The sequence below is a fragment of the Budorcas taxicolor genome, chromosome 5 (genome assembly GCF_023091745.1).
Source record: "Budorcas taxicolor isolate Tak-1 chromosome 5, Takin1.1, whole genome shotgun sequence".
NCBI classification, from domain to species: domain Eukaryota; kingdom Metazoa; phylum Chordata; class Mammalia; order Artiodactyla; family Bovidae; genus Budorcas; species Budorcas taxicolor.
The window spans coordinates 134,387,975-134,413,067 of record NC_068914.1 but is presented as its reverse complement, the minus strand read 5'-3'; the positions used below and the strand labels follow the sequence as shown (position 1 = coordinate 134,413,067).

The 25,093-nt window shown below is 41.3% G+C and overlaps 1 protein-coding gene across 3 annotated transcripts in view; it reads left to right on the top strand.

Moving 5' to 3' along the window:
- The first annotated feature begins 5,221 nt into the window (after positions 1–5,221).
- The window catches only part of PLEKHA5 (pleckstrin homology domain containing A5), a 258,925-nt gene continuing 239,053 nt past the window's right edge, over positions 5,222–25,093 (top strand). For all 3 annotated transcript variants that reach the window (XM_052641064.1, XM_052641062.1, XM_052641061.1), the window contains exons 1-3: positions 5,222–5,354; positions 5,512–5,591; positions 7,887–7,944. In XM_052641064.1, coding sequence (XP_052497024.1) covers positions 5,263–5,354; positions 5,512–5,591; positions 7,887–7,944 — 230 coding nt within the window. In that variant the 5' untranslated portion in view covers positions 5,222–5,262. The remainder of the gene's footprint in view (positions 5,355–5,511; positions 5,592–7,886; positions 7,945–25,093) is intronic.

Sequence of the window (25,093 nt, the reverse complement as noted above, 5' to 3'; positions counted from 1 at the left end):
AGTTTTATACAGCAGGCGTCTTACTTGTGTCTGTTCACAGTGATGAAACATCCCCAGCTTCATCTACTGGAATGCTCACTCCATGAAAGCAGAGAACTTCAGAGCCAAAGAGAATCATGGGTGACATACTAAATAGAGCAACACCCTTACTTGACAGATGAGAATCCAGAGGTCTGAGAAGGGAATGGAGGTTAAATGACTTGTTCAAAGTCACACACTGATTCATGGCAAAGTCAGGAAATTCAGCCAGACTCATGACTCAGTGTATCCAGACTCTTGCTTGTGCATCATAGAATACTTCTTTTTCCCTGCAGCATGTGGGATCTTCCTCAACCAGAGATCGAACTTGTGCCCCTTGGAGCGGAAGCATGGAGTCTTAACCACTGAAAGTGAAAAGGAAAGTGTTTGTCACTCAGTCATGTCTGACTCTTTGTCACCCTATGGACTGTAGCCCACCATGCTCCTCTGTCCATGGAATTCTCCAGGCAAGAATACTGGAGTGGGTTGCCATTTCTTTTTCCATGGGATCTTCCCCATCCTGGGATTGAACCCAGGTCTCCCACATTGCAGATAGACTCTTTACTGACCGAGCCACCAGAGAAAAGACCAAAATGCAAATGGTGGAGAATTAAAAGAAGTGTTAAGGATTTCCCTGGTGGAAGTCCTTTTACCGCAAAAAAAAAAAAAAATTAAAAAAGCAGATGACTGAAGCTTTGATGACCGGGATAAAGGAAGAGGTGTTTAATTTGAACGAATCCAGAGATTCACAGGTAAGTTCCTTGAAGAGATTTTTGATATCCATCCCTGGGAGTCTCCAAGCCTCCAAGCAGATGCCAACTTAGCCTAGAACCCCAGCTGTGGTAGACGGATCAGCCAGTAATAGGGTTACTAGTGCTACTACATATTTCTTTCAATTATCCCCATTTAGAATTGAAGAGCTCTCCAAAACATCAACATGAATAGACTGTAGTCTGGGATAAGCTTTGAGGGTTCACAAGACTCCCTTAGAAAGCAACTGCTGTGGTTTATTTCTATGTGAAGGGTAGAGATGCTTCTTCTAAACTGTACTTCAATATATACATCTCCATCTTTCTTTCTAAGCCAAATAGAAGGCCAAGATTTCTGATTCCTCTCACCCAGCTGGTACCTCATATAGAGTAGGGATTCTATAAATGGCCATTGAATGAATGAGGGAAATAATTTCAAGTATAACTCGTTGATCAGTTTATTCTTTAACAGAAAAAGAATCTCTAAAACATTGACTTTGAAATATTATTTGTCTTCTTTTAGATCCTCAATTTCGACCTTTTCTCTCTGGATTTTCAATAAGCTAATTGCATCTGCTATTTGCCCCTCCTCACAACTTTTCTTGATATATAGAGGTTTCCCTGGTTGCTCAGCTGGTAAAGAATCCACCTGCAATGCAGGAGACCTGGGTTCGATCCCTGGTTTGGGAAGATCCCCTGGAGAAGGGACTGGCTACCCACTCCAGTATTCTGGCCTGAAGAATTTCATGGACTTTATAATCCTTGGGGTCGCAGAGTCAGACACAACTGAGCAATTTTCACTTTCACTTTCCCTGGTGGCTCAGCGGTAAAGAATTTGCTTGTCAAGGCATGAGACCCGGGTTTGATACCTGGGAAATCCTATGGACAGAGGAGCTTGTGGGCTACAGTCCATGAGGTCACAAGAATCGGACGTGACTTAGCAACTAAACAAAAACAACAAAACATGTTATAGTTGAGTAATTAAAGTTACTGTTTACAATATTCTTTACTCTGTGAATGAATAAGTAACACAACATATAAGGTAACACAAACATAGTTGGAAATACAACCTAATCAAAGTCACAAAACTTTGTTGGTAAATGGAAATACTGAGGACAGGAGGAGAAGTGGGCGACAGAGGATGAGATAGTTGGATGGCATCACTGACTCAACGGACATGAATTTCAGCAAACTCACGGAGATAGTGAAGGACTGGGAAGCCTGGAGTAGTGCAGTCCATGGGTGGCAAAGAGTCAGACATGACTGAGCAACTGAACAATAACAATGTGCATGAATAAGAGATGGTTCTTGATAGTAAAAAAGACACTTCTCTCTCTAGAGCCTCTTTGTCTACTTTCCAGAGCTCATGCTTTTATCATTTCCATTAAAAGGGGGAAACATTTATTTGTTGTTTTCTAAGATGTCACTTTGTTCCCTTTTACGTATTTTAAGAAACTTTCCTCTGATTTTTCTTGTCACAGTGTGTATTTTTCTGATCTATTTGAACTGGAAGCTCTTTAGGACAAGGATTGTCCTCTATATATAGACAGAGTGATGTTTACTTTTAGTGCTCAGCGCTTTTAAACTTCTTTTCCAGAGAAGCTGCAACAGTCATAGGCTGATACGCCTCAAAAAGGTAGATCATGATGTATGAAATGGAATGGTTTCATTAGATGGAAGTATAAAAAAAAAAAAAAAAGCAGAGGTTAGATAGGAGTTTAGATCTGAGTCAGTTATTGAAGAGGTACAGAGTGATAAAAAGGGGATGTGTTACTGGAAACTAACTCTGCTGGGAGGCCAAAGCACTGGGAAGAAAATGAAATCCAATAACCATCTGAGAACTGACTCAAGGTTGGGAAGGATTCAGTGATGGAGAAGACATGATTCTTCGCTTCCTACATGTACACATAAATAGAAAGTAAAGCAGACCTGGGTAAGGCAATAAAGCTGCAGAGAAAGGACATTCAAGGAAAATATAAAGAATATAGCTTTACTCATTAAGGGTGAAAATTATCCAGAGTGCCTCACATTCTAATGTACGAAGCCACTTTTAATTGCTTCCCTGAAGCCACAGGGACTATTACTTTTCCAAATCAGGAGCATTTTGTATATGCCTCATTTTGTATATTGTCACTAACTTTATTTACTGCCTTTTCTAAATTTTGAGACATAGGGAATTGTACATAAGATTTTAGATTACTATTTAAGCACTGCAAATGTGATTTTGTAAGATACACATTTTTATTAAGTGAATCTCTATCACTTTTTTTTATCACTTTTTGAAATATGCCTTGCATTCATGAATCTTGTAAATCAAAGATTCACAGGTAAAATGAAATCTCCATACAACCTATGGTCAACTTAATGACTTCTCAGCAGTATGAAGTAAAAAAAGTCAAATGATACTCCTGTACTAACAGGTACCAGATTTCTAAAGTTATTATTATGATATTAAAGACCTACTTTAGATTTTTCAGTATATAATGATAGCATGATGTAAAGTCAATACCTCTTGATTGTCTTGCTGTGTTACATCCTGTGACCACTGATGGTAATGTGGAACATTTCCTGCTAGTTATTCATTGATTAAAAAAAAACAAAAACTCATTTTTCCAAAGACTGGGCAGGAGATAAGATGTCAAGAAGCAATGAAATGAAAGAGGAGAATGCAAAGGAACCGAAAAGAGAGAAACATTAAAGTGATGTTATTTTTTTCCCCTGTGTATGCAGATGGACAGGAAAATTATAGCAGTAATTGCAGACTCCTTTTCACCAAAGACAGAATGGCCTTGGGGAATTAGAGGATGAGAGATAAAAGTCCAATGAAACTGCATTCTCATCCAGGCTCCATCTTAGTGGCTGGACCTTGCTTTGGCCAAGGTCATTTACCCTTTTCCTGCCTTAGTTTCTGTAACTGTTGAAAAAGATTTGCCTCTTTGAGCATTTGGGAATATGAGTAAGATAATTCTTCAGAGGTCCCCAGAACTGGTCAGGAAAAGGTGCTATGAGAATACCAAGTAGTACTATTATTATTGAGCTGTGTACTCCTGTTGGCATGAGTCATCTTGCTGCAAAGACACAGAAGCAATTCCAAGTGTGGCTGAGCATCAGTGACAATGAGAGGAGGCCAGTGCTCTTAGCTGGCCTTAAGGGAGATCTTAGTTGCAATGAAATCTGCCATTCTCTGATTAAAAAACAAAACAAAACAACAACAAAAAAGGGTGGGAGGGCAGAGGAAAGGTGGGACTTAAAATTTAAGTATAGCAGTGTGATTATACAAATAGACTTTTAAAATTTAACAGTCACTTAAAATACAGGCTTTGTCACTTAGTACTATGACCTTGAGGGCTACCCATGTGGTGTAAAGAATCCACTTGCCAAAAGCAGGAGACGCCAGTTTGATCCCTGGGTCGGAAAGATCCCCTGGAGTAGGAAATGGCAATCCATTCCAGTATTCTTGCCTGGAGAGTTCCATGGACAGAGGAGCCTGGTGGGCTGCAGTCCATGGGGACGCTTGGGCAAGTTTCTTCAAACTTTATTTTTCCCATCTGTAAAATGGGGATTATAGTACTATCCACAGGGCTGTTGTAGGGACTTCAAAAATGTACACGGTTTCAAAGGCTCTGTACAGTTAGGTAATATAATTTATAGGAGATATGAGAAAGTAGAAATTCAGGTTGGTAAATAACTGAATTTTTAAAAAAGTTAGAGAAAAAGACAAGTTTGTATTTTACAAAACGTTAAAAGATTTAAGGGGTCCAGGAAGAGGCAAACTTGTGTCGAGTCTGAATTCACTCTTATTTGTGGGTCCGTGGCAACTTGTCAAACCGTTGCTATCTGGCACACAAAACACAAACAGGAAAAACCTTCCGTGTGCTGGAATAAAAACGGCCTTCCTTTTTAAAGCGATATATATATATCTATCTATCTATATATATATACACACACACATATGTATATATTTTTTTCTTTTTTTGGGAAAAATCTTAGATAGTCAATAGCTCTTATAAAACAAAGCTCAGATGCTGTGTTTCTGTTGTTTTAGAAAGAGAGCAATCAAGGGTGTTCAGATTAGGCTCTCTTTGAATCGCGCTTGGGGCTGGGAAGCCTTAGGCAAAGCCCGGGGGGCAGGACGCTTTTTTTTTTTTCCGATCGATCCCGGAACCTTAGCTCGGGCGGCGGGGGCGGTGGGGGGCGGCGCGGGAGGGAGGGGTCTGGCCGCGGGGCGCGGCGCCGTTCGCCCATCCCCCGAGCGCGCGGCGGGGCGGCCGGCCGGCGGCCGCGGAGGATGCGGAGGGGCGGCGGCGCGGGCCCGACCCAGCCCGGGCGGCGGGGCGGGCGCCGCCCGAGGGGGTAGGGCGCGCGCGGGGCCGCGCCGGGCCGGGGAGGCGCGCTCCGGCCGCGCTCGCACTGCTCGTTCGCTGGCTCGCTCCCTCCTCCCTCGGCAGCCGCGGCGGCAGCAGGACAAGGCGGCGGCGGCGGCTGGGGATCAGACATGGCGGCGGATCTGAACCTGGAGTGGATCTGCTCCCTGCCCCGCTCCTGGACTTACGGGATCACCAGGGGCGGCCGCGTCTTCTTCATCAAGTAAAGGACCGGGGCCGGCGCGGGGGGCCCGGAGGGGGGCGGGAAGCTGGCGACCGCGGGACAGCGCGGCGGGTCGGTGCCGCTCCGGCCCCCTCGGCTCCGCACGGCGTCCCCACTCACGCCCCGTCTCGGCTTCTTTTCTCCCCCCCCCCTGCAGCGAGGAGGCGAAGAGCACCACCTGGCTGCACCCCGTCACCGGCGAGGCCGTGGTCACCGGGCACCGGCGGCAGAGCACAGGTAACGCCGAGCCCGGCCGGGCCTGAGAGGAGTTGGGCTCCGCCGGGAGGAGGCGGCAGAGCCCCGGCCGCCCGCCTCCCTGCCTCGCTACCTGCCCCGAGCCGCGGTCCCGCGGGAGGCGTCGAGGTGGGGCGGAGGCCGGCGGGGGCAGCCGCAGGTAGAGGGAACCGGGGGGGTGGGGCCCGCCGGGGGGCTTCCCTCGAGTCTCCGGACGCCCCTCTCCTCCGCCTCGGATCGCCGCCAGTCCGAGGCGCCCTCTGCCCCATTCCAAACTGCTCACCCTCCGCCCCCCACCCCTGTAGGGTGGCCCACTCCTCTCTCCCGGGAAAGCTGGGACCCTGAGTTGTTCCTCCCGCGGCCACTCCTGAGTCCTCCTGTCGCCCCCGGGGCCCCTTGCCATCTTTTAGGAAGTCCTTTCCCTCTCCCATCGTGCAGCCCCGGGATCCTTGCCTCCGGTCCGCCGGGAGAACGTATCCACAACCTCCCGGGCGGCTTCCTCCTCCGAGGTGGGACTTGGGGGTAAGGTGGCTGATGGAGGAGGCGAGGAGTTCGGGGGTGCTGCGATCGTTCCTCGCGCCGGAGCGGCTGGGGAAATCTGGGCTCTTTACCTCGTGCAGCCGGGGCCAGAGGAGGCATTTGGAGCTGCAGTTGCCCGCCAGCTCGATTCAAAGTCCCCGGCGGCAGCACCGAGGTCGCACACGCCGCCCGGAGCTGGTGGGCGTGCTGGGGGTGGGGGTAGGGGCGTCCCGCGTGCGGGCCTGGGTCCCGGATTGGAGAGGGTCGCCGGGGAACCAGCTCGGTGCCTTGGTGCCTTGGGTAGCTGGTTTGAAGGCTGCCTGTGAGCTGAGCTGGAGAGGAGCAGATTGGAGCTTCAGTGCTGCTCTGGCTTTCTTTTGTCAGTCTTTGTGTACATTCTTGAAACTTGTTTGCCTTTGAAACGTAACATGTGTTCTCTTCCTGGCCTGCCTCTGTTACTGGTGATTGGAAAGGCTTGAGAACAGTTTGCGTGGAAGGTGAGGCCGGCTTCAGAAAAGCTCTGTAGAGCTAGTCTTCCGGGATATTTCCTCTCCAACTCCGAGGTTCTCTCTTAAAGTTGCCAGGTTATTGAACAAGCCTGTCTCCTGTATTAAATGCTGGAGTTCAGCACAGTGACTAATATCCCCAAATTTGCAAAAAGGTGGAGGAGGAAAGAGAAAGCTGGTGTAGCAAGCATGATGAGGTTCCATTTTTGAGGCATTTCTGACTAATTCACCGTCATATTTCTTAACTCCTCAGTGTCCTCTTTGACTGAAATGTACATTTTGGTGTTTGGCATACATACAGTCAACTTCAGTGGCTTCTTTGCGTTATGGATAGTAACAGGTTTGTGTCACAGGGGACAATGTGGTGTTTAGGTTATGTAGCCTCATCGTCTTGTGGAATTGGTCCATGATTATTTTGGCTATGTGAAATACATATTTTATCGTATATACTCCCCAGGTTTGATAACATTGACACGTTAGAAAAATTTTATTCTGTGATTTCAGGTTAATTTGATTTTTGAGAGAGATGATCTTGATTTTTTTTTTCTGGTTTGGTTTATTTTGCTTTGATTTTGCACACACATCAGTGGTTTTTTATTTCAGAGCAGTATCATGATTAAATCCAAGCTACTGGTCGTTTGTAAGTAATTTGCAAGCACAGAATGTTAGCATCATTCACCTGCATTCTTGCCAGGTTTATGACTTGAAACTTCACATCTCTGCAAGCCAAGTCTGTAGAAACACACATGTATAAAGCATGTGATGTCAGATTTCATTCCCCTTAATTAAATACTTAGGAAGTTCTCTCTCATCAGTGACACTTCCCGGATGGATTCACTTGTGTAGCTGAAAGGTGTGGTCTTAAATAGACTCAACATCCTTAGGAAGAAGTGGGTGTTACCTTTTATGCACAGTCTCTTTCTTTGATTTTGGGGGGTTTTTTGGCCTGCTGTTCATGGATATTTACTTGGGATTAGAAGACCTCTCTTGGCTTTTTTTCCTCTCCACTCTGATCAAAGTGTATAATTCTGTCAGATAATCTCTAATGTGGTTGATAGTTTTCTGGTGGCATTACATATGAATTGCTATTTCCCAAAAATGATGTTGTATCTACTGTGAATTTTACTGCCAGTCTAATGCTTTTTTTTGAGGGTGGGGTTAGAAACTTAATAAATGAAAATCACTGATCCTGAAAAGAAATAATTAAAATGGTTTGAAACTTACTATGCTGTTCTGTTGAAGTAATACTGATTGTGAAATACATGTTTTTTAGATTTGCCTACTGGCTGGGAAGAAGCATATACTTTTGAAGGTGCAAGATACTATATAAAGTGAGTCTTTTTAATTATGATTTTTTTCCCTTGGTAATTCAGATGTTATGATTAACCTTTGGTTGTATGTCGAGGTACAATCATGATTTCTTAAGGTTTATAGTATTTTTTGATTTTATGCTTTATGGGTCTTGGAATTAGAGGTAAAAGACAGCACTCAGTTTTCTTATGTTATTTGCGTGGGCATTCATTGATTTAGCAGTTAGATCATTTGTGGCCACAGTTATATTTTTGGTGCTTCTGTATATATTCTTGAGTGATTGTAGTAGTTTGTCTTTAGCATGTTACCTTTTTTCTTTTTAAGTGAATTCTGTTCATGTGTATTTTGACCAGAGCTATTAATAAGTAGTGAAAGTGATGTAGAGCTAGGTTACAGTTTGATGGATAGTGACAGGGCTGAAAGTAAAAACAAATAAATATGGAATATTTCACAAACATCTGTGGGAGTATTTGTAATTTGCCTCAGTTTATGTAAATAGAGCTAAGTTTCAGAGTTTCATATCTAAATGTTTTACTGGCATTTGTGTTTGAATAAAAGGCTTTCAGTAGCACTTAAGGACAAATGACCAGTCCTAATCTTTAAGTTAATTTTATAGAATATTGAAGTAATTTCTGTTAACTGTTAACTTGACAGTGCTTGGAGACAGATACACCAGTTTGAGGTCAACATTATGTAGGAAGATTTTTTTTATCCCTCAAGGGAACATAAAGGTGGTTTTATCTTCATTTTAAATTAGGAACTGTTAACTTGAGAGCTTGTTTAAAATTTTTTTGTTTCATTTTAAGGAACTGAGGCTTGAAGGAGAATGCTTAACTACGAGATTTTGTTGAGATGTCATTGGCTTATTAATAATAACAGATACCTAGCTTAAGGTACCTCTGCTTCATCCAGCCCAATAAGGCATTTTACTGAGTGCCATTTTAAAGATGATGTCATACCTCACGAAATTATAATTATCTACATGGCTTAAACATTTTTTTTTAGAATGATTTTTCATAAAATATTTAGGGAAACATACAGATACTAGTTATGCTTGCTTTTTTTGGATGTAGAAGTGGAGAAAGCAGAATGAAGATACAGGAATGGAGTACAGTTTCATGATGTGGTCCTTCCCTGGATATGTTTGATTTGCATCTTTTATTTGGAGATTGTGCTGTGATCATTAGATGGCCTAGAAAACAAAGGCGTGAATAAAGTGCAGAGTCACCAACTGTTTTCTTTAGAGTTCTTTTTCATCCTGAATTAAAGTGAGTTTGTATTGTCATGAAAGGGATTCTTCTTTTTTTTTTGGACCAAGTATTGATATTTCCGAAGACAGCTTTTTTTGGATGGAGTTCGTTTACTTGTACCCAGTATAATTTTAACTGCTGTACATTAAGCCTCACTGATCTTGCAGAATAGGAGTAACACTATAGTTCTCAATATTATTTAAATTTTGGTGAATGTGTACATCCTTAGATGAATGTTTATTTGGCAGTGCAAAATGTTACTTTGTGCAGGCTGAATATGTATGTTTTAATTTAGAACTAAGCTGTTACAAAAGACCAAGTTTTCTTTTGTTTCACTAGCCCTTTTGATTAGTTTCTTTTATGTTGACTTAAACAAATTAGAATCTTTTTTGTGTCATGCCTAAGTTTCTCAGGCACATAAGGACTGCATTCAGAAAGCTGTAATAATTTGACTTTAATTCTACGTGCATTTTTAAGTTAGCGAGTTTTCATCATGTGGTATTGGGAGACAGCCAATCGTTGTGTCCAAAGGTAGCAATAAAGAATTTACTTTATGAAGGTAATTTGTTCTAAAGTTGAGCACGTTTTAGAAATATGCATTCATTAAACCTCTAAACTTCTTTTAAGTAGAAGTTTAAAACAACCATTGAGAAATACATGATTTGCTGAATGTTATGTGCTACTGTTTTTCCTTTCTGGGTTGTATCAGAAGGCTAATTTCTTTTAAGATCAGTTAAATCTCTAATGTGGGCTGTCATTTCCTCAAAACCTTTTACCTTCTTGTGTTGTTATGAGCAATTAGGGGTGCTTGATTATTGTAGTGTACTAGGGGCACTGCTTGTATCTGAAACAGTTTGCAGAGTGCTCTTGCCTATGTTACCATGTCTGAATCTCGTTTTAATTGTGGTTGTCGTCAGAAGAACTCTTTTCCTTGTCACACCACATAATAAAACAACAGAAACATGCCTTTGGAACTTAGGAGTCTGCAAAGACAGCAAGATGAGAAACAGCCGGGATGTGAACTATATTTAGAATGTTCAGAGTAGGAGAAAGGATAGGAGTTTGCCGTAGGAAAGTGATGGCTGTTGGTGGATGTATTTTTCACTGTGGGTTCTATGTTAGATGAAGAAAGGAGATTATTGACCAGATTATAATAAAAAGAGGTGATGGAGTGAGCAGGGTGGGTTTTGTTCACATGGGACAGAGAAGATGAAAGGCAGATAAAAGACCCATTGATCATCTTGTTATTCCTAATCCGGTGTTCCTTGGAGGCTCCCAGAGCAAGAAGGGAGACCAAGAACTGGAGTTGTTTCTACTTTAGTTCCCATGTGAAGTACATTTAACTCTCAAATTCTCTTCAGAACCAATGGTGGTGGTGGTTCAAAATGGCAAATGGCCAAGAATTTATCTTTGGATTGTATCGATGTTTCAGCATCAACACCTGCATTCCTGTGGGCAGTAAGAAGAGCAGAAGGAAGGCAGGACTGTGGCCTTGACCCCCTGACAGTGGAGCTCAGTCTTCACATCTTTGAATTAGGCGGGCTGGAAAAGGCAACTTCTCAGTTCCAGCCAACTTTCAAATTTCTTTGAATTTTATATGGTTCTGGGAATTTACAATATTCTACAGAATAATGCACTCAGAGTGCCAAAGAAGAGATAGTATGGGAAATGTGGAAAGTTACTTAGCTTTCAGATCCTGCTTAACTATTTAATCTCTGTCTTTAAGCTGTGTGTAGATAACCACAGATACAGATAACCACAGATAAGTCTAAGTAGAGCCAAAGCTGTGTGTCTTCACTCTTTCTGTTGCCACAGTGGGAGAGTTGTGTGTGTACAGTTGACAGCGCTCACTAATGTCAACAGAGGGGCGGATCAGAGTTAAGAGTTGTATAAATTTGAGCTGGATAATCAGTTTACTTTATACAGTTTTTGAAATTGGTTCTTTCATGAAAGTTTACAGTTAGGAAACAGAATAGAAAGAGAAGGTATTTTACTTTAAATCACTTTGGCCAGAAAAATGTTAAAATTTGAAAATTAATTATTGTAACAATAAATATTTAGGTTTTTTTTTAATGAAGAAAGTTTGCCTTAAGCTAGCCAGCCTCTAAATTATTTTATTGTGTGTGTGTGTAAATAACATATAAACAGAGTCTGAATTTGATTATTGTTTCCATATTGCTTTTTAACAATTAATTCATGCTTTTTATTTTTGGGGAAGAATGCTGAAAGTTGCCGGTGATTTTTATAATTTATGAAGTATAGCTTTAAATATTCAAATAACTCAGCTCAAAGATAGTCATATATTTGAAGGTTATAAAGCTTTCTGCTTACTCTTTGAAAATATTACTTAATGACTCTGTAATGACAGGTCATGGTAGCTTAAAATGTATGTGTCATTGACTGTTACTTTGTGCTTCAAAGCTTTAAGAGGGTTAATTTAAAGTGCTACGTAAATCTTAAAACAATGCTCTCTGAATAGTGAGCAACTTTGTTCTAATTATCTAGAGGTCACTGTCTTATGTGACAGGTTTGGGGATCAAAAATGTCTTTGCAGGTCATAAAGTAGTATGTAAATGTTGTGAGGTTATATTTTCATATTGCTTTTTTCCTTAATTTAAATTTAAAGTTCTGACATTGAACTTAGATATGCAAATAGAGCAATGTTTGATTTTTTTTTTTTTGACTAATGAAGTTTCATTTCAGTATCTGCTATAGTTGGATCTAATGTGTGCTTAGAATTTCAAACTAATCTGCAGTGAGGGGAATTCTAGTATGAAATAGCCATTTAAAGTTGCAAGTGAGAAGAAAATCTGTTTCTTCATAGATTATCACAACTGAAACTATGAGTGAAGACAGGGAACATAGCTGCCGTGAGAATGTGAGAATATATTGCAATGTATTTGATATTTAAAATTGTTTGGTATGGTCGTACTATAATATTAGAATTGGGTGTAGCAACATCATGTTTCAGAACAATTCATGGACATTGTACATCTTTTCCATATCCATAACAGTATTTGGAATGAGTAATCCTTCTGTGTATGAAGCACTTTATGCTAATTCGTTAGGTACAGCATAACAATGAACTGTGGTTTCAACCTTCAACTGTGGTAGAGAGAAAAGCATGTGGAGTATTAAAGGGAGATGGTGTGGGGCCCACGGACTCCTAGTGTGAGGCACTTCAACAGAGCATTCGATGAATTTAATACTCACAGTAGCCTTTTTTTACTCCCCCCCCCCTCCTCCCCCTGCGCCCTTTTTCATGATGAAACTGAAGCTTAAAGAGATTGAAGTCCTGTTGTAGGTCTTATAGCTTCACTATTAGTCACTATCATTCAAATTAAGGTCTCTGGGCTAAGACTCTGCTAGACCTAAAAATACAGAGCAGTATAAACAGATCCTATGGTATGTGTCCCTCCATAAATAGATTGCTTGGAAATAGACATCATTTCAAAGAAACAAGGGCATTGGATAGGTTAGTATGTGTGTGCTCAGTCACTCAGTTATGTCCAACTCTTCGTGATTCTGCAGACTGTAGCCCACCAGGCTCCTCTGCCCGTGGGATTTTCCAGGCAAGAATACTGGAGTGGGTTGCCATTTCCTTCTCCAGGGGATCTTCCTGACTCAGGGATCGAACCTACATCTCCTGTGTGGGCAGGCGGATTCCACTGAGCCACCTGGGAAGCCCCCTAGGTTAGTAGGTAGGTTAGTAGGCACATGAAAGCTTGTTTAACCCCTCAAAACCTATTGACCAGTATTTTTTAAATAGAATCTCGGAATTTGGTCATTAAGCGACTTCACTTTCACTCTCACTTTACATCCACTCCAGAGTGCTGGTGTTGGGTACTATTCTAGGTATTTGGTGACTCAGCTGAGGCTTTCCTGGAGCATACAGTCTTATTAGGAAAAAGAGACATGGAAACAAAAAATGAGATTTCCCTGGTGGTCCAGTGGTTAAGAACTCTCCTGTCAATGAAAGGACACATGCAGTTTCGATCTCTGGTCTGGGAAGATTTGACATGCCTTGGGGCAACTAAGCCCGTACGCCTAGAGCCTGTGCTCCCCGACAGGAGAAGCCACTGCAATGAGAAGCCCGCACACCGTACTAGAGAGTACCTCCTCCTCACCACAACTAGAGAAAGCCTGCACAGCCATGAAGACCCAGTGCAGTTGGGTTGTTTTTTTAAAAAAATGGAGCAAACGTGATTTTAAAATGGCATCCTCATAAAGGAAAAGCAGAGTGTTTTGTGACAGATTAGGAAAGTTTCCCATAAATGTTTCAGTGATAAAGTGTATTTAGGGTTTCAAGGGTGAGATAACAGGACTTCCAATAGCATGAATTTTATCATGGGATCTCATGGTCCTTTTTAGTCCCAGGACCATTGCTCAGGACCAGGCCTGCTCAGCGTCTTCTTGTACTGCCTGCCTATAGCTTAATGCCAGCATCTGGTGAGCCCCTGGTAAGTGGTGTCTGTGCTGGTACTGCTGGCCTCCAGCCTCCAGAGGAGTTAGTTGGGGTAGGACCAGAGGAGTCCCCACAGTGCAAGTGACTGCATTTAGCGAGCCCCTTCTGGATTTCTCAAGTGATTTCCTTCTTATGCGGATGGACCTCTTTCTTGGTTTGTATTTCTGATTGTCAAAGCTGGTGTAGTTTAGGAAGGAGGAAGGAAAGGGGAGTAGGGAAAGAATTGGTTGGAAGAGTCAAGGAATTGGAGGCCACAGAAACTGGTGGGGTGTAAACATCCCTGTTTAGGTATCTCTGTCTGTGCTACAAAGACAAGGGGTTTCTCAGTGCTTGTGGGCAAATACTCTCTCCTGGGACCTTTTCACCTTTCTATAAAGATATGTATAAGTTGGGGTTAAATGGTGAAAAGTGACATGTATAGCTATGTATGAGCAAATTGGAGTTCATATAAAAGTGATGCTGGTTGTCACTCAAATGGCATCCTAAGAAGTCAGAGAAACAAGAAGAAACATAGGGCCAGGTTGAAGGCGAAGGGCTTGAAGGAAGAGGCAGGAGTTGAGTTAGGCCTTTAGGGGATGGCAGGAATTCACATATATACCAAGTACCTAGAAGAGTGCCCATTACTAGCACTCTCGAGTGGATGTAAAGAAAAGTCCAAATTCTGAGATTCTATTAAAAAAATACTGGTCAATAGGTTTTGAGTTGTTAAATAGTGATGAATAGTGATAACTGCCCTGCTGGTAGGTGATTAGAAAAAATGCTAGGATAATGAGAAGTCAGACTAGGAATTCTGTTTGCGGCTCTATTGTGTCTGGTCTTTGAATGTAAGGCTGAGATTTTCATTTCTAGGCAAGCCACTGCAGGTGGGTGTTTTTTTGTTGTTGCTTTTTGGCATAGCATTAATAGCGTAAGGTGAAGGTATTAAGAGAGATTTTAATGCAGGCAGCATGGCTTAGAGAGGGGCAAAACGTGGAATGGAGGAGTCCCTTTCTAGGTCTGTGGCTGTAATCTGGGAGTGAGTTAGTGCTGGAACCAAGTTGGTAGCAGTGGAATGGAAAGGAAGGAGGCCATTGATCAAAGTTATTAAAGAGGAGTTGACAGGCCTTGGGAGTCTTGGTGAGCTGGGAGGTTGTCAGAGAAAGAGAGGTCAAAATTTACTTAGAAGCCTTTGTGTCTGAGTGGCTACAAGAATGATTGGGGCCCTTGACCAGAATAAGGGGGTTGGTGGTTGGGGGGAGAGCTCTAGGTAGAAGTGTTAATGATGGTTTGCATTTTGAGCTGCTTACCTCAAAAAGGACATCACATTTTAGGTGGCTAAAATCTGGCCTTTCCAAAGGACTCCCATCGTTATTTTCTATTCCCCCTCATGAATACGAAACATACCCTCTACCCCTTAAAATGCTGTCTTAGCTGCTTTATCTCCAAATAATATATGTAGATCCAAGCCAGCACTGTCATATTCTTTCATCCAATAACTCATTCAACAAATACTTAGCGAGCATTGTGTGCTGAGTGCTTTAGGTTTTATGAATGAAACAGACAGGGACCTTACTCTTACGGCGCTTATAGTTAAATTAGTGGGAGAGACGGTGGTAACATAATCATAAATGTACAGCCTGATAAACGCTATGACGTGTGCATGATGCTTTGAGCAGATGCATTGTGAGGAACTGGTCCAGTATGGAATAGGCCTTTCTCACGAACGTAAGGAGTAATCCTTCTTCTTGAAGCTCAGCTGTGAAACCACACAGAGTGATCAGAACAGAGCAGCACAAAGTCACCTGACAGATGAAGAATTAATAGCATCTGGGCTTGAGATTGGGCTGTAACCTGAGTGACAGTGTTGTTGTAGCCAGTGAAAGACTTGGGGTGGGGTTGATGTGATGCGGAATTTTAGAAAAAAGGAGAAACACTGCAACAGAAGTTACCCTCTCCTGTCTACTAGAGAGCAAGGCTAAGCTAACTATGATTATGATTTTAACTATTATTTCAGTCCCAGTGGCACAGTCTTCCAGTTACCTAGTCACTCACCAACACATTTTTTCTTCCAATTCTCTTCAGTACATTTTGAACTCATAATTACATGCCTTAGTGAATAGGATACATCATTAAACAAAATATACCCGCCAAACTCTACTCTTCTTGGGAGTGGAATGGTAGGGGAGGGACTATCAGAAAAAGAAAATATAACATTGATAAATAAGTTTTGTGGTATGTAAGCATATATAAGTGCTGTAAGAAAAAAACAGAGCTAGAGTGGAGGATCAGGAGGAGAGTGAAGAGGGATGGGTGTGGGAGAAAAAGCAGTGCAGTCAGAGGACAGGCAGGGCTGTGGGGGCCGTGTTGGTGGGCGTAATTGGCTGTTAACCTGGGGTGCTGTGGCGCTGTCGCAGGTCTGAGCAGAGGAAAAGCATGGTCTGATTTCGCGCTTTGAAAGGGTCAGTCTGACTGTTGTGTTAGATGAGACTTTGGGGAGACTTAGTGGAGCCCCTCCAGTGTAAGTTCTGCCCCTCATCAGATTCTCTCCTTCTATTTCTTTTTAACACTTAACAGGGATTATGATGAAATACTTAATCCTATAACCACTATATTTCTTTTAAGCTCCCAGTAGTCATCAGTACCACTGATTTAATAATAATAACAGCTTTTTAGGGAGGACAGAGAGATATAACCATTTTAAATAAACCATTTTATCCTTATTTCAGAAATAGTATATTGAAAAACCACGTTTTAAAATCAAGCCAATGGTTGGTTAATACCTGTTTGCCTACATACACTCATGGTAGGTAGCCTTCAGGAAAAGCAGCTTGTTTATAGCTGTATTTTCTGTCCCTCAGCTCAAACCTTTCTCATAATACTTCCTCAATAAATATTTCTTGATGAGTTTTGATGATGACAGCAATCTTAATTCCATGCTATTCAATAGCCTTATAATGTGGCTGTTTGTGAAATTTAAGTATTCTCATTATGTGACTGTCTGTCCCAGTATGAATTAGGAAATCAGTTGTTTCTCGAGTGTGGCTTATGTGATTCTCCTTCAAGATACAGATAGGATCTGCTCAGAAGCCCAACTGAGTGGCCAGAACCAGGATGAAGCCAAGATAATGCGAGGACCTGTGAGGCTTGTTGGGAGACGGACCTTGGCAATGACCATGCTGTTTCCACTTAGAAATGTTGACGGTTCAGCCTACTGTGATTTGGAGAATAGAGGAAATACTGAAATCTGTCTGCTGTCAGGAGTATGAGTAAAGCAGATAGAGTCCGCTTAGAGACGATTGAACTCAGTGGATCCTAGAAAGGCCTGGGAGAAGTAGAAGGTGGGCCTCATGAGGTGCAGGTCACCGACGTGTCAGAGTCACTCGGGAAAGTCTTTGGTTCCTTAGGAATAGCCTCCTGGCTACTTGGGAATTATTCTTTGAAGTGGCCAGTAATTTCAGAAACACTAAGAGAATCCCTCTAGACCAGGGGTCCCCCGTTAGGAACCGGGCTGCACAGCAGCAGGTGAGAGGCAAACCAGCAAAGCTTCATCTGTATTTACAAGTGCTCCCCATTGCTTGTATTACCACCTGAGCTCCATTGCCTGTCCATGGTGGCGTTAGATTCTTGCAGGAGCATGAACCCAACCTGAGCTCGACTTACCCCTAAACCATACCCCCTGTCCCAGTCCATGGAAAAACTGTCTTCCGCAAAACCTGTGTCCGGTACCAAAAAGGTTGGGGACCACTTCTCTAGACTGTTAACTCTTTGCAGGCAGAAACTGTGTCATAATCATGTTTCCAGCATCTGACACATAATAGCCAGTGAGATGTTTGAAATGAAGACCTATTACAGATGGCAGGAAAAGAAAACCTGAACATCCCAGGCCATTTTCCTGCTTCTCATTTGTCATCTAGTTAGGATTCATACTGTTGCAAATGTCAGTGACCCAAAGCCAAGTATTATAAGTGAAAGCCAGCTCTTCTTGCATATTAATTCCAGGAGTGACATGAATGAATCCTTCAAGGCCCTTTCTTACCCACCTTTTTCCTTAAGAAAGCTTTTCTCCACTTAACTGGGAAAATGGCTACTCACAGCCCCAGATGACATTCTTTTAGTTGTTTAAATCAAAAGATAAGATTTCTTCTCTGTTCCCCAATAAAAAATCTTAGGGACTTTGACTGTCTTGTATCGCATGCCCGCTGCTAGAGTGAAGACTGGTCCTCTGGTCTTCAGTCATTTTCTGTCCGTAGCTGAAGCTGAGATTATAATACTATCAGCCAGCCTTCTGAGGACCCATGCGATAAGAGAGGAAGGCCAGGTTCACGCAGGAAGTCGAGGTGTGAAAGGCTGCGTGATCAGAGACTACCGCTCCTCCCTGTTATACAGGGCACAGTGCTAAAGGCCAGGAAGGCCATGAACTTGAGCATCTGCAGGCTTTTGAGAAGTGATCGTATTAGTGATTGCAAGGCCGCTTTCTGCCTTTCGTTGAAGAGGGAGTAGCTGAAGATACGCACGGGGTGGTTCAGGCCTGGACCTGGGAGAACGGAGAGCAAGTGTTAAATTCTGAGGATGAAGCCATAGAAACCAATCCTGTCCTGGCTGCCTTCAGCAAGGGGGATTGAGGAAACCAACTTGGATTTAGTACAAGTGGCAGTACAGTCTCACTGTGGTCAAAACCCCACCCTGCTGGAGCACACCAGGGATTCCCTCTGGTTCTTTTGAAATCACTGGCCACTCAGAATTCCCACAAAGTGTCCGTGCTTGAGTAATGCTACCCAAACTTGCTCACTGCTTACATCCCATGGATGTTCTACACATTCTTTCCCTCCATCCCTTCCAAGTGACTAAGATTCTTTACACATGTTATTTCTTTGGGATAGATATGGTCCTCAAAAGAGAATTTGCCTCTGAGATGAAAAATTGTTTTAGTCTTCATATGGAGTTAATTCCATCGGCTTTTGCTGAATTTGATTGAAAGTGCATATAATACCCATTTTATTAAATGTTTACAATAAAGTTGTTCAGCCTAAAATTTAAAACTCAGTAAAATGGGACAGTATGGCCCAGTCTACAGAAAAAACAAGGAATTACTCCTTGCTCATTTTCCATAGTACAGCGCAGTGGTGCAAGGAAAGTAACATGTTAAACCTAGCGTCAATTTTTTTCTCTTGAAAATTCATCTGTGGTACTACATTTACTTTGAAGAATCTGTTCTACAATGGAATATAGATGCATCTAATAATGATGGCATTTTAAAAAATTTAGTAAAGAAATGTCAGAGAATGATTCCAAATCCATCTTAAGTGTGTGTGCTTTTTTCCAACCTGTTTTATAATGTTAAGTGTTTCTTTCTGATTATAGAAGTAATGTATTTTTATTATAGAACATTTGGGCAAAAACTGAAGAGTATAAAAGAAAATAAAAATCACCCAGTCCCATTATGCAGAGAGAATTTCTATTAATATTTTAGTATATATGCATAAATATTTTTAAAGATTTGGATCTTATTGCTAATAATACTGCATTGAATGCTGTTTTTATTAAAGTTATATTGTGTGTCCTCATGTCATTATGTATTTATTCATTGGAAGATTTTTTGTTAATTGGATAGTCTGTCTTATGAATATATAATAGTTTAATCATCCTATTTTTAGATGGCTATGAGGCTTCCTTGGTGGCTCAGTGGTAAAGAGTCCGCCTGCCAATGCGGGAGACGCAGGTTTGATTCCTGGGTTAGGAAGGTCCCGTGGAGAAGGAAATGGCAACCCACTCCAGTATTCTTGCCTGGAGAATCCCACGGACAGAGGAGGCTGGAGGGCTACAGTCTTTGGGTTCTCGAAAGAGTCGGACACGACTTAGCAACTAAACAGCTGTTTCCAACTTTTTGCCATGAGAAAAATCCTATGTAATACTCTTATATGTATGTTTGTTTCCTAGACTTGGAATTATTGGGATAGGGTATGAGCTTGTGGGGGCTTCCCTGGTAGCTCAGTTGGTAAAGAATCCACCTACAATGCAGGAGACCCTGGTTTGATTCCTGGGTCGGGAAGATCTGCTGGAGAAGGGATAGGCTACCCACTCCAGTGTTCTTGGGCTTCCCTTGTGGCTCAGATGGTAAAGAGTCTGCCTGCAATATGAGAGAGCTGGGTTTGGTCCCTGGGTTGGGAAGATCCCCTGGAAAGGGGAAAGGCTACCCACTCCAGTATTCTGGTCTGGAGAATTCCATGGACTGTATAGTCCATGGGAGCCCAAAGAGTTGGACATGATTCAGTGACTTTCACTTCACTCACTCATGAGCTTTTTAAAAGGTTCATTACTTAACATTTTGCCCAATTGCCCTGTAGGAGATTTGTACAAAGTTATGTTCTCCCCATGTACATGATAATTTATAAAAGTGCCCCTGTTTCTCCAGACCTACAATAAATACTCTGATTGGATAGGTGAAATTTGAAGGTATTTCTTGAAGAATTTGATGGAGAATCTGTGTGGGTTGTTATTAGCAATTCTGATAGTTTGGAACAAGAATTAGTCTTCCGTTATCTGTTGTTACATAACTGACTATCCTAAAACTTAGTAGCTAAAAACAGCAATGGTTTATAATTTCTCACCTTTCTCTGGGTTGACTGGGCTCAGTGAGGCTGTTCTTCTGTTTCCCTTGCTGTAATTGAGGTTACTTGTACAGATACATTCAGCTGGAACTTGATGGTGGCCGGAATTTCCAAATGTCTTCTCATGGCCTCTCATCCCTTAGTGTTCTATCTAGAGTTGCTTGATAACAAGGCAGCTGGGCTTCTAAGAGGGAATATTCCAAGAAGACAAGCCCCTGGGTTTAAGCATTTATGTAATAAAACCTATGATTGTTTTATGCCTGCTCGTGTCCTGTTGATAAGAGCAAGTCACATAACCAAGGCCAAACTCAAAAGTAGGAGAGAACTGTACAAGCCTCTGAATACAAGGAGATGTGGTTCATCGCAGACTATTGATATAATGGACTACCAGAGATAGTAAATAATTTTTGAGTAGTGTTGCAGTTCTAATTGGTTAGCAGTAGTACTTTGGAGCACTGTATTCAGAAGAATTTGGAGAGTGACTTCTGGATCAGTAGGAAAGTATATTGTGACAAGTTGATGTCTGCAAGGGCTTAGGTGAGGATGTCGGTATAGAGGTGTATTTACCATCTTTAATTTAATATCTACAAATTTATAAGATAAAATTATAAACCTCAAAATGAAAAGCAATTCAAGAGCTTGCATGTAGGCCCAAATATTTTTAAAACATGGGCATGCTTGAGTAAACTGAGTCTTAAGCATTTGTTCATCCTGGGTTCACACAAATAATACATCTGGAGTATAAGATGTCAATTATTGGTATCTTGTGCTAGATTAATTTGCAAAATATCGATATTTTACACCAGGACTGCTCTTTCCCATTGCTGAGTGAAAAAGCTGTAGCAGAGTTCATCAGTGAGGAACAAGTACCCATATTAGAGATTACAGTGGTGTCCAAGGTCATATGTGTCGGTGGGTGGATGGCTATGGACAGATAATCTCACATATATATGTATTTGCATTGTGAGTGTGTGGTTTTAAGTGCTTGACTGACTTGTGAACTTGACCTTTGGATTAACTTACATGATTTAACTAGTATTATTAGTGGCAATATTTAAGAGTAGGCACTATAACCTATGCATTCCCAGGGAGACTTACCAGAAAATGTTACTGTTGCTTTTGATACAGTCGTGTAGAGTGCCCCTCACCCCATACTCGACCTCCCGGAGGAGGTTCCATGTATTGGTAGTTTGGTGTTTGTCCTACTCCCTTCTTTGCATACCCATCCAGGCATACATTCATTTATTTATTTTTACCAAGATGAACTTGTCCTATGTGTATGATTCTTTGCCTTTTCTTTTTTATTTAATATCTTAGATCTCTTCATATTAGTAGTTAGAAGTCAGCACCATTCTTTCAGTAGCTACAAAATATTCATTAATTATTTAGCTGTACCCACCCCTAATTATGTGGACATTAGTGTTTTTCCATTTTTTCCCCCCTCAGTTTCCAAAACTGTTGTTGTGAACATATTTATACATAAACTTTATGGTCACATGCAAATATTTTTATAAAATAGATGTGGAAATTGCTGAGTTAGGTTGTATATGTATTTTAGTTTTTGATAAATATGGTAAAACCCTGCTGAACACCATAAATAGTATCTGAAAATATTGAAATGTGTAATTATAAGATAAATGAGAAGCAGTATTTTTCATTAAGTTCATGGAGTTACATGCAAAAATTAAGAAAGTGGTAGAAAGTGACACATTGTGCAAAGCTACATAATGAATCTGAAAGCCCCAAATGATAACAGTGCATCACTCCCTAAATTCCTTTTGCAATTGGAGTTGGACCAACTATTGGAGCCCTTCGACAGTCACATTCATATTGGTTTATGGATTTATTCTTTGTGGTTAGGCCAACTTCCAAAAACTCTCCACTATTTTATCCTTGCATCATGCAGTATGTAAGATTATTATCTCCTGTATCCTTGCCAGTAGTAAGAGTTACAAGACTTAAGTTTTGAGGGAATCTAATGGACAAAAGTGATATCTTGTTGGAATTTGCATGTTCTTGGTTTTGGCCACGGTTGTCGTCTTTCCCTCTGTTTGTCTCCTGTTTGAGTCTCTTCTGCAGATTGCTTCTTCCATATATTTTCTCTATTCTTCTCTTGCTATTTTTATTAATGATTTATATCATTTATATTTATTTGTATTTTTGATGTCAGAGCCAGTTAGCTTAATAGAGCTCTCCAAAGTAGTTTCGTTGTGCACCCTGGTAAGTAAAAAAAAATATGGTTGTATTCTTTCATTATATGTCTGTTGATTTACAGATTATATACATGTATTGTCATCAGTCTATGTCTTACAACTTAGTAAAGCTTATTTTTTCCTTACTTTGTGTCTTAAAAATAAGTGTAAATAGGGATGCTAACATGTCAGCAGCTCAATGGAGACAGTCCAGTGTGCATTCACCTAGGAATTTAGAAGTTCTCCATGATACATGATGTAGGCCTATTATAGGCCTATTACATTGGCCAGGAGGAGATGCTTTTTGTCCTGTGACCACAGTGTGCATATCTGTAAGCCTCTGGCCGCTGAGTGTTCTGGTGAAGTGGAAAGTAGCCAAGGGTCAGACCTTGGCTCTGTTACCTCTGTTAACTACACATCTTGGAGAAAATTGCTTATTCCCACTAAGAACCAGTTTCTTGGAGAGTAACTTTTTGCGCAATAAAAAAAGAGTAATAAAAAAAACAGTTTCTTGGGTAGTTCTTGTCTTGCCTTCTTTATAGGCTTATGATGTGAGTGCATATGTAAACAAACTTGGAAAGACTGTAAACCATGGTGTACATATGAAATACGTGGTTGTTTGTTTTGCAAGGCCATAATGTTTTGTATATGCACACTTCCAGATCATTTATGCTGGAAAACAGTTGAAAATCCTGGCCTACTAATAATGGTTCAGAAATTTTTTTTTTTTTTTAAGTAATCTTTTTGGCTGCACTGCTTGGCATGGGGAATCTTAGCTTCCCGACCAGGGATCAAACTCCTGCCTACCACAAAGGAAACACAGTCTTAACCTCTGGACTGCCAGGGAAATCCCCAGAAATATCATTTTAAGTCTTCAACTTGTATAGATTCTAAGTTTCTTGAAGGTAGAAACTGTCACACAGGCTAGTCAGTAAGTTTTGTTGTTAATGGTATATGTACATTTAATAATATATATTTTTTTGGTTTTTAAAATGTTTTTTATTTAAGAAAGTCCTGTGATTTAAGAATTAGAAATCAGCTTATATGTGAAATACCCAGTGGCACTAAGGAAGACTTTCTTGAAAGAGCAAAGTAGCTTTTGTCCAGGGCTGCAGATGAAAGGCAGGACCTAGCATGAATATATTCTCCAGGGTAGAGAAGAACTCAAGGCATTGTAACGTCAGGGCCTGTTAACGTAGGTGGGGTGAACTGAATTATGCAGGAGGTGGTATAGGATACAGTATACCCAGGAGTGATGATGAAAAGGCAGTTTGAACGTGGATAATGTTGTGTGTTAAAAATTTGTTTCATAATTTTTTTTAATGAATGTATTATCTGTGGAATAAATTATTATCATCTGCAGAAGGTGGTAGATGAAGGGAGGAGAAACAGAAGAACTGAACCCTTGATCATTAATAAAAAGGAACAGGAAAACTTGGGATTGCAGCTATAGAAGCTTAAGTATAGAGGTTTGAAATATGTTACAAGTATTAACAGTTAGGCCCTGACAGTATTGGAAAACAGGCGCTCACAGGCCTGCGCTGCTGGCTGGCCAGGCCGGCCCGCGAACAGTAGTGGCCTGGGTAGGCTGGGGCTGGAGCTGTGGGCAGCGGGCCAGGCGAGGTCACATTCCTTCTGAATACTCTTCTCGCCTTCCCTCTCCTTTGATTCTCAGAACAGCCCCACAGGGTAGAAAGCTGGACAGGCCGAGTCCAGTTAGAGTCACTAAACCTTTTCTGCTTACCCAGATGAGTGGGAAGGGGAGGTGGCGTGCTTACTTATTATATCTACTTTCAAACTTATTTAAGACTCTCGGAGGAGGTAGAAGACCGTGTGAGAAAGAAATTCTTCGTGAACTTGGAAGAATAGCTGTGTTTCTCAGAAATAGTTCATGCTGAGGAAATTCGGTATCTCAGAAAAGAATGATAAAAGGAATTTTATTTATTTTTTTTCTGATACAGAGAAATCACAGGTCAAATCCATTTTGAACATTTACCTAATAATCCATATTTTTACAAAGTCATGTCAAGCCTCCCCACCCCTGCCCCCCGCCTCCCGTTATTCTTATGTGAATGAGTCTCAGTCCAGCTGCTGTTCCTTTCCCAGTGGAGCTGCAGAGGAAACGGAATTGAAAACAGGCAGTATTAATGGTAGGAGAAATAAACTCTTTTGATGGGGTTCTACATCTTTTCTGTATATAACAGTTCCTACCTAGTGTCGTATTAAAGCCTCCTTGCAGAAGATCCTGAGATGAAAATATTTTACAATTTTGGGCTTCAATTCCTCAAACACATTGAAGGAGAAATGTGATAGATGATTCAAGTTGAATAGATATGATTAATCTTGCTGCATCGGTTACTGCTGTATAAGAAGCCATCTCCAAACTCAAAGGCTTGAAATAATCACTATATACTGCTGAACACAGGGTTAGCTAGGCAGTTCCTCTAGTGTCTGTGGCATTTATTCTCTTTTTTTAAACTTCTTATTTTATGTTGGAGTATAGTCAGTTAACAATGTTATGATAGTTTCAGGTGGACAGCAAAGGAACTCAGCCGTACATATACATGTATCTATTCTCCACCAAACTTCCCTCCCATCCACGCTGTCACATTTAGCAGAGTTCCTTGTGCTTTTCACTAGGATCTTGTTGGTTTTCCATTTTAAATGTCCTGTTG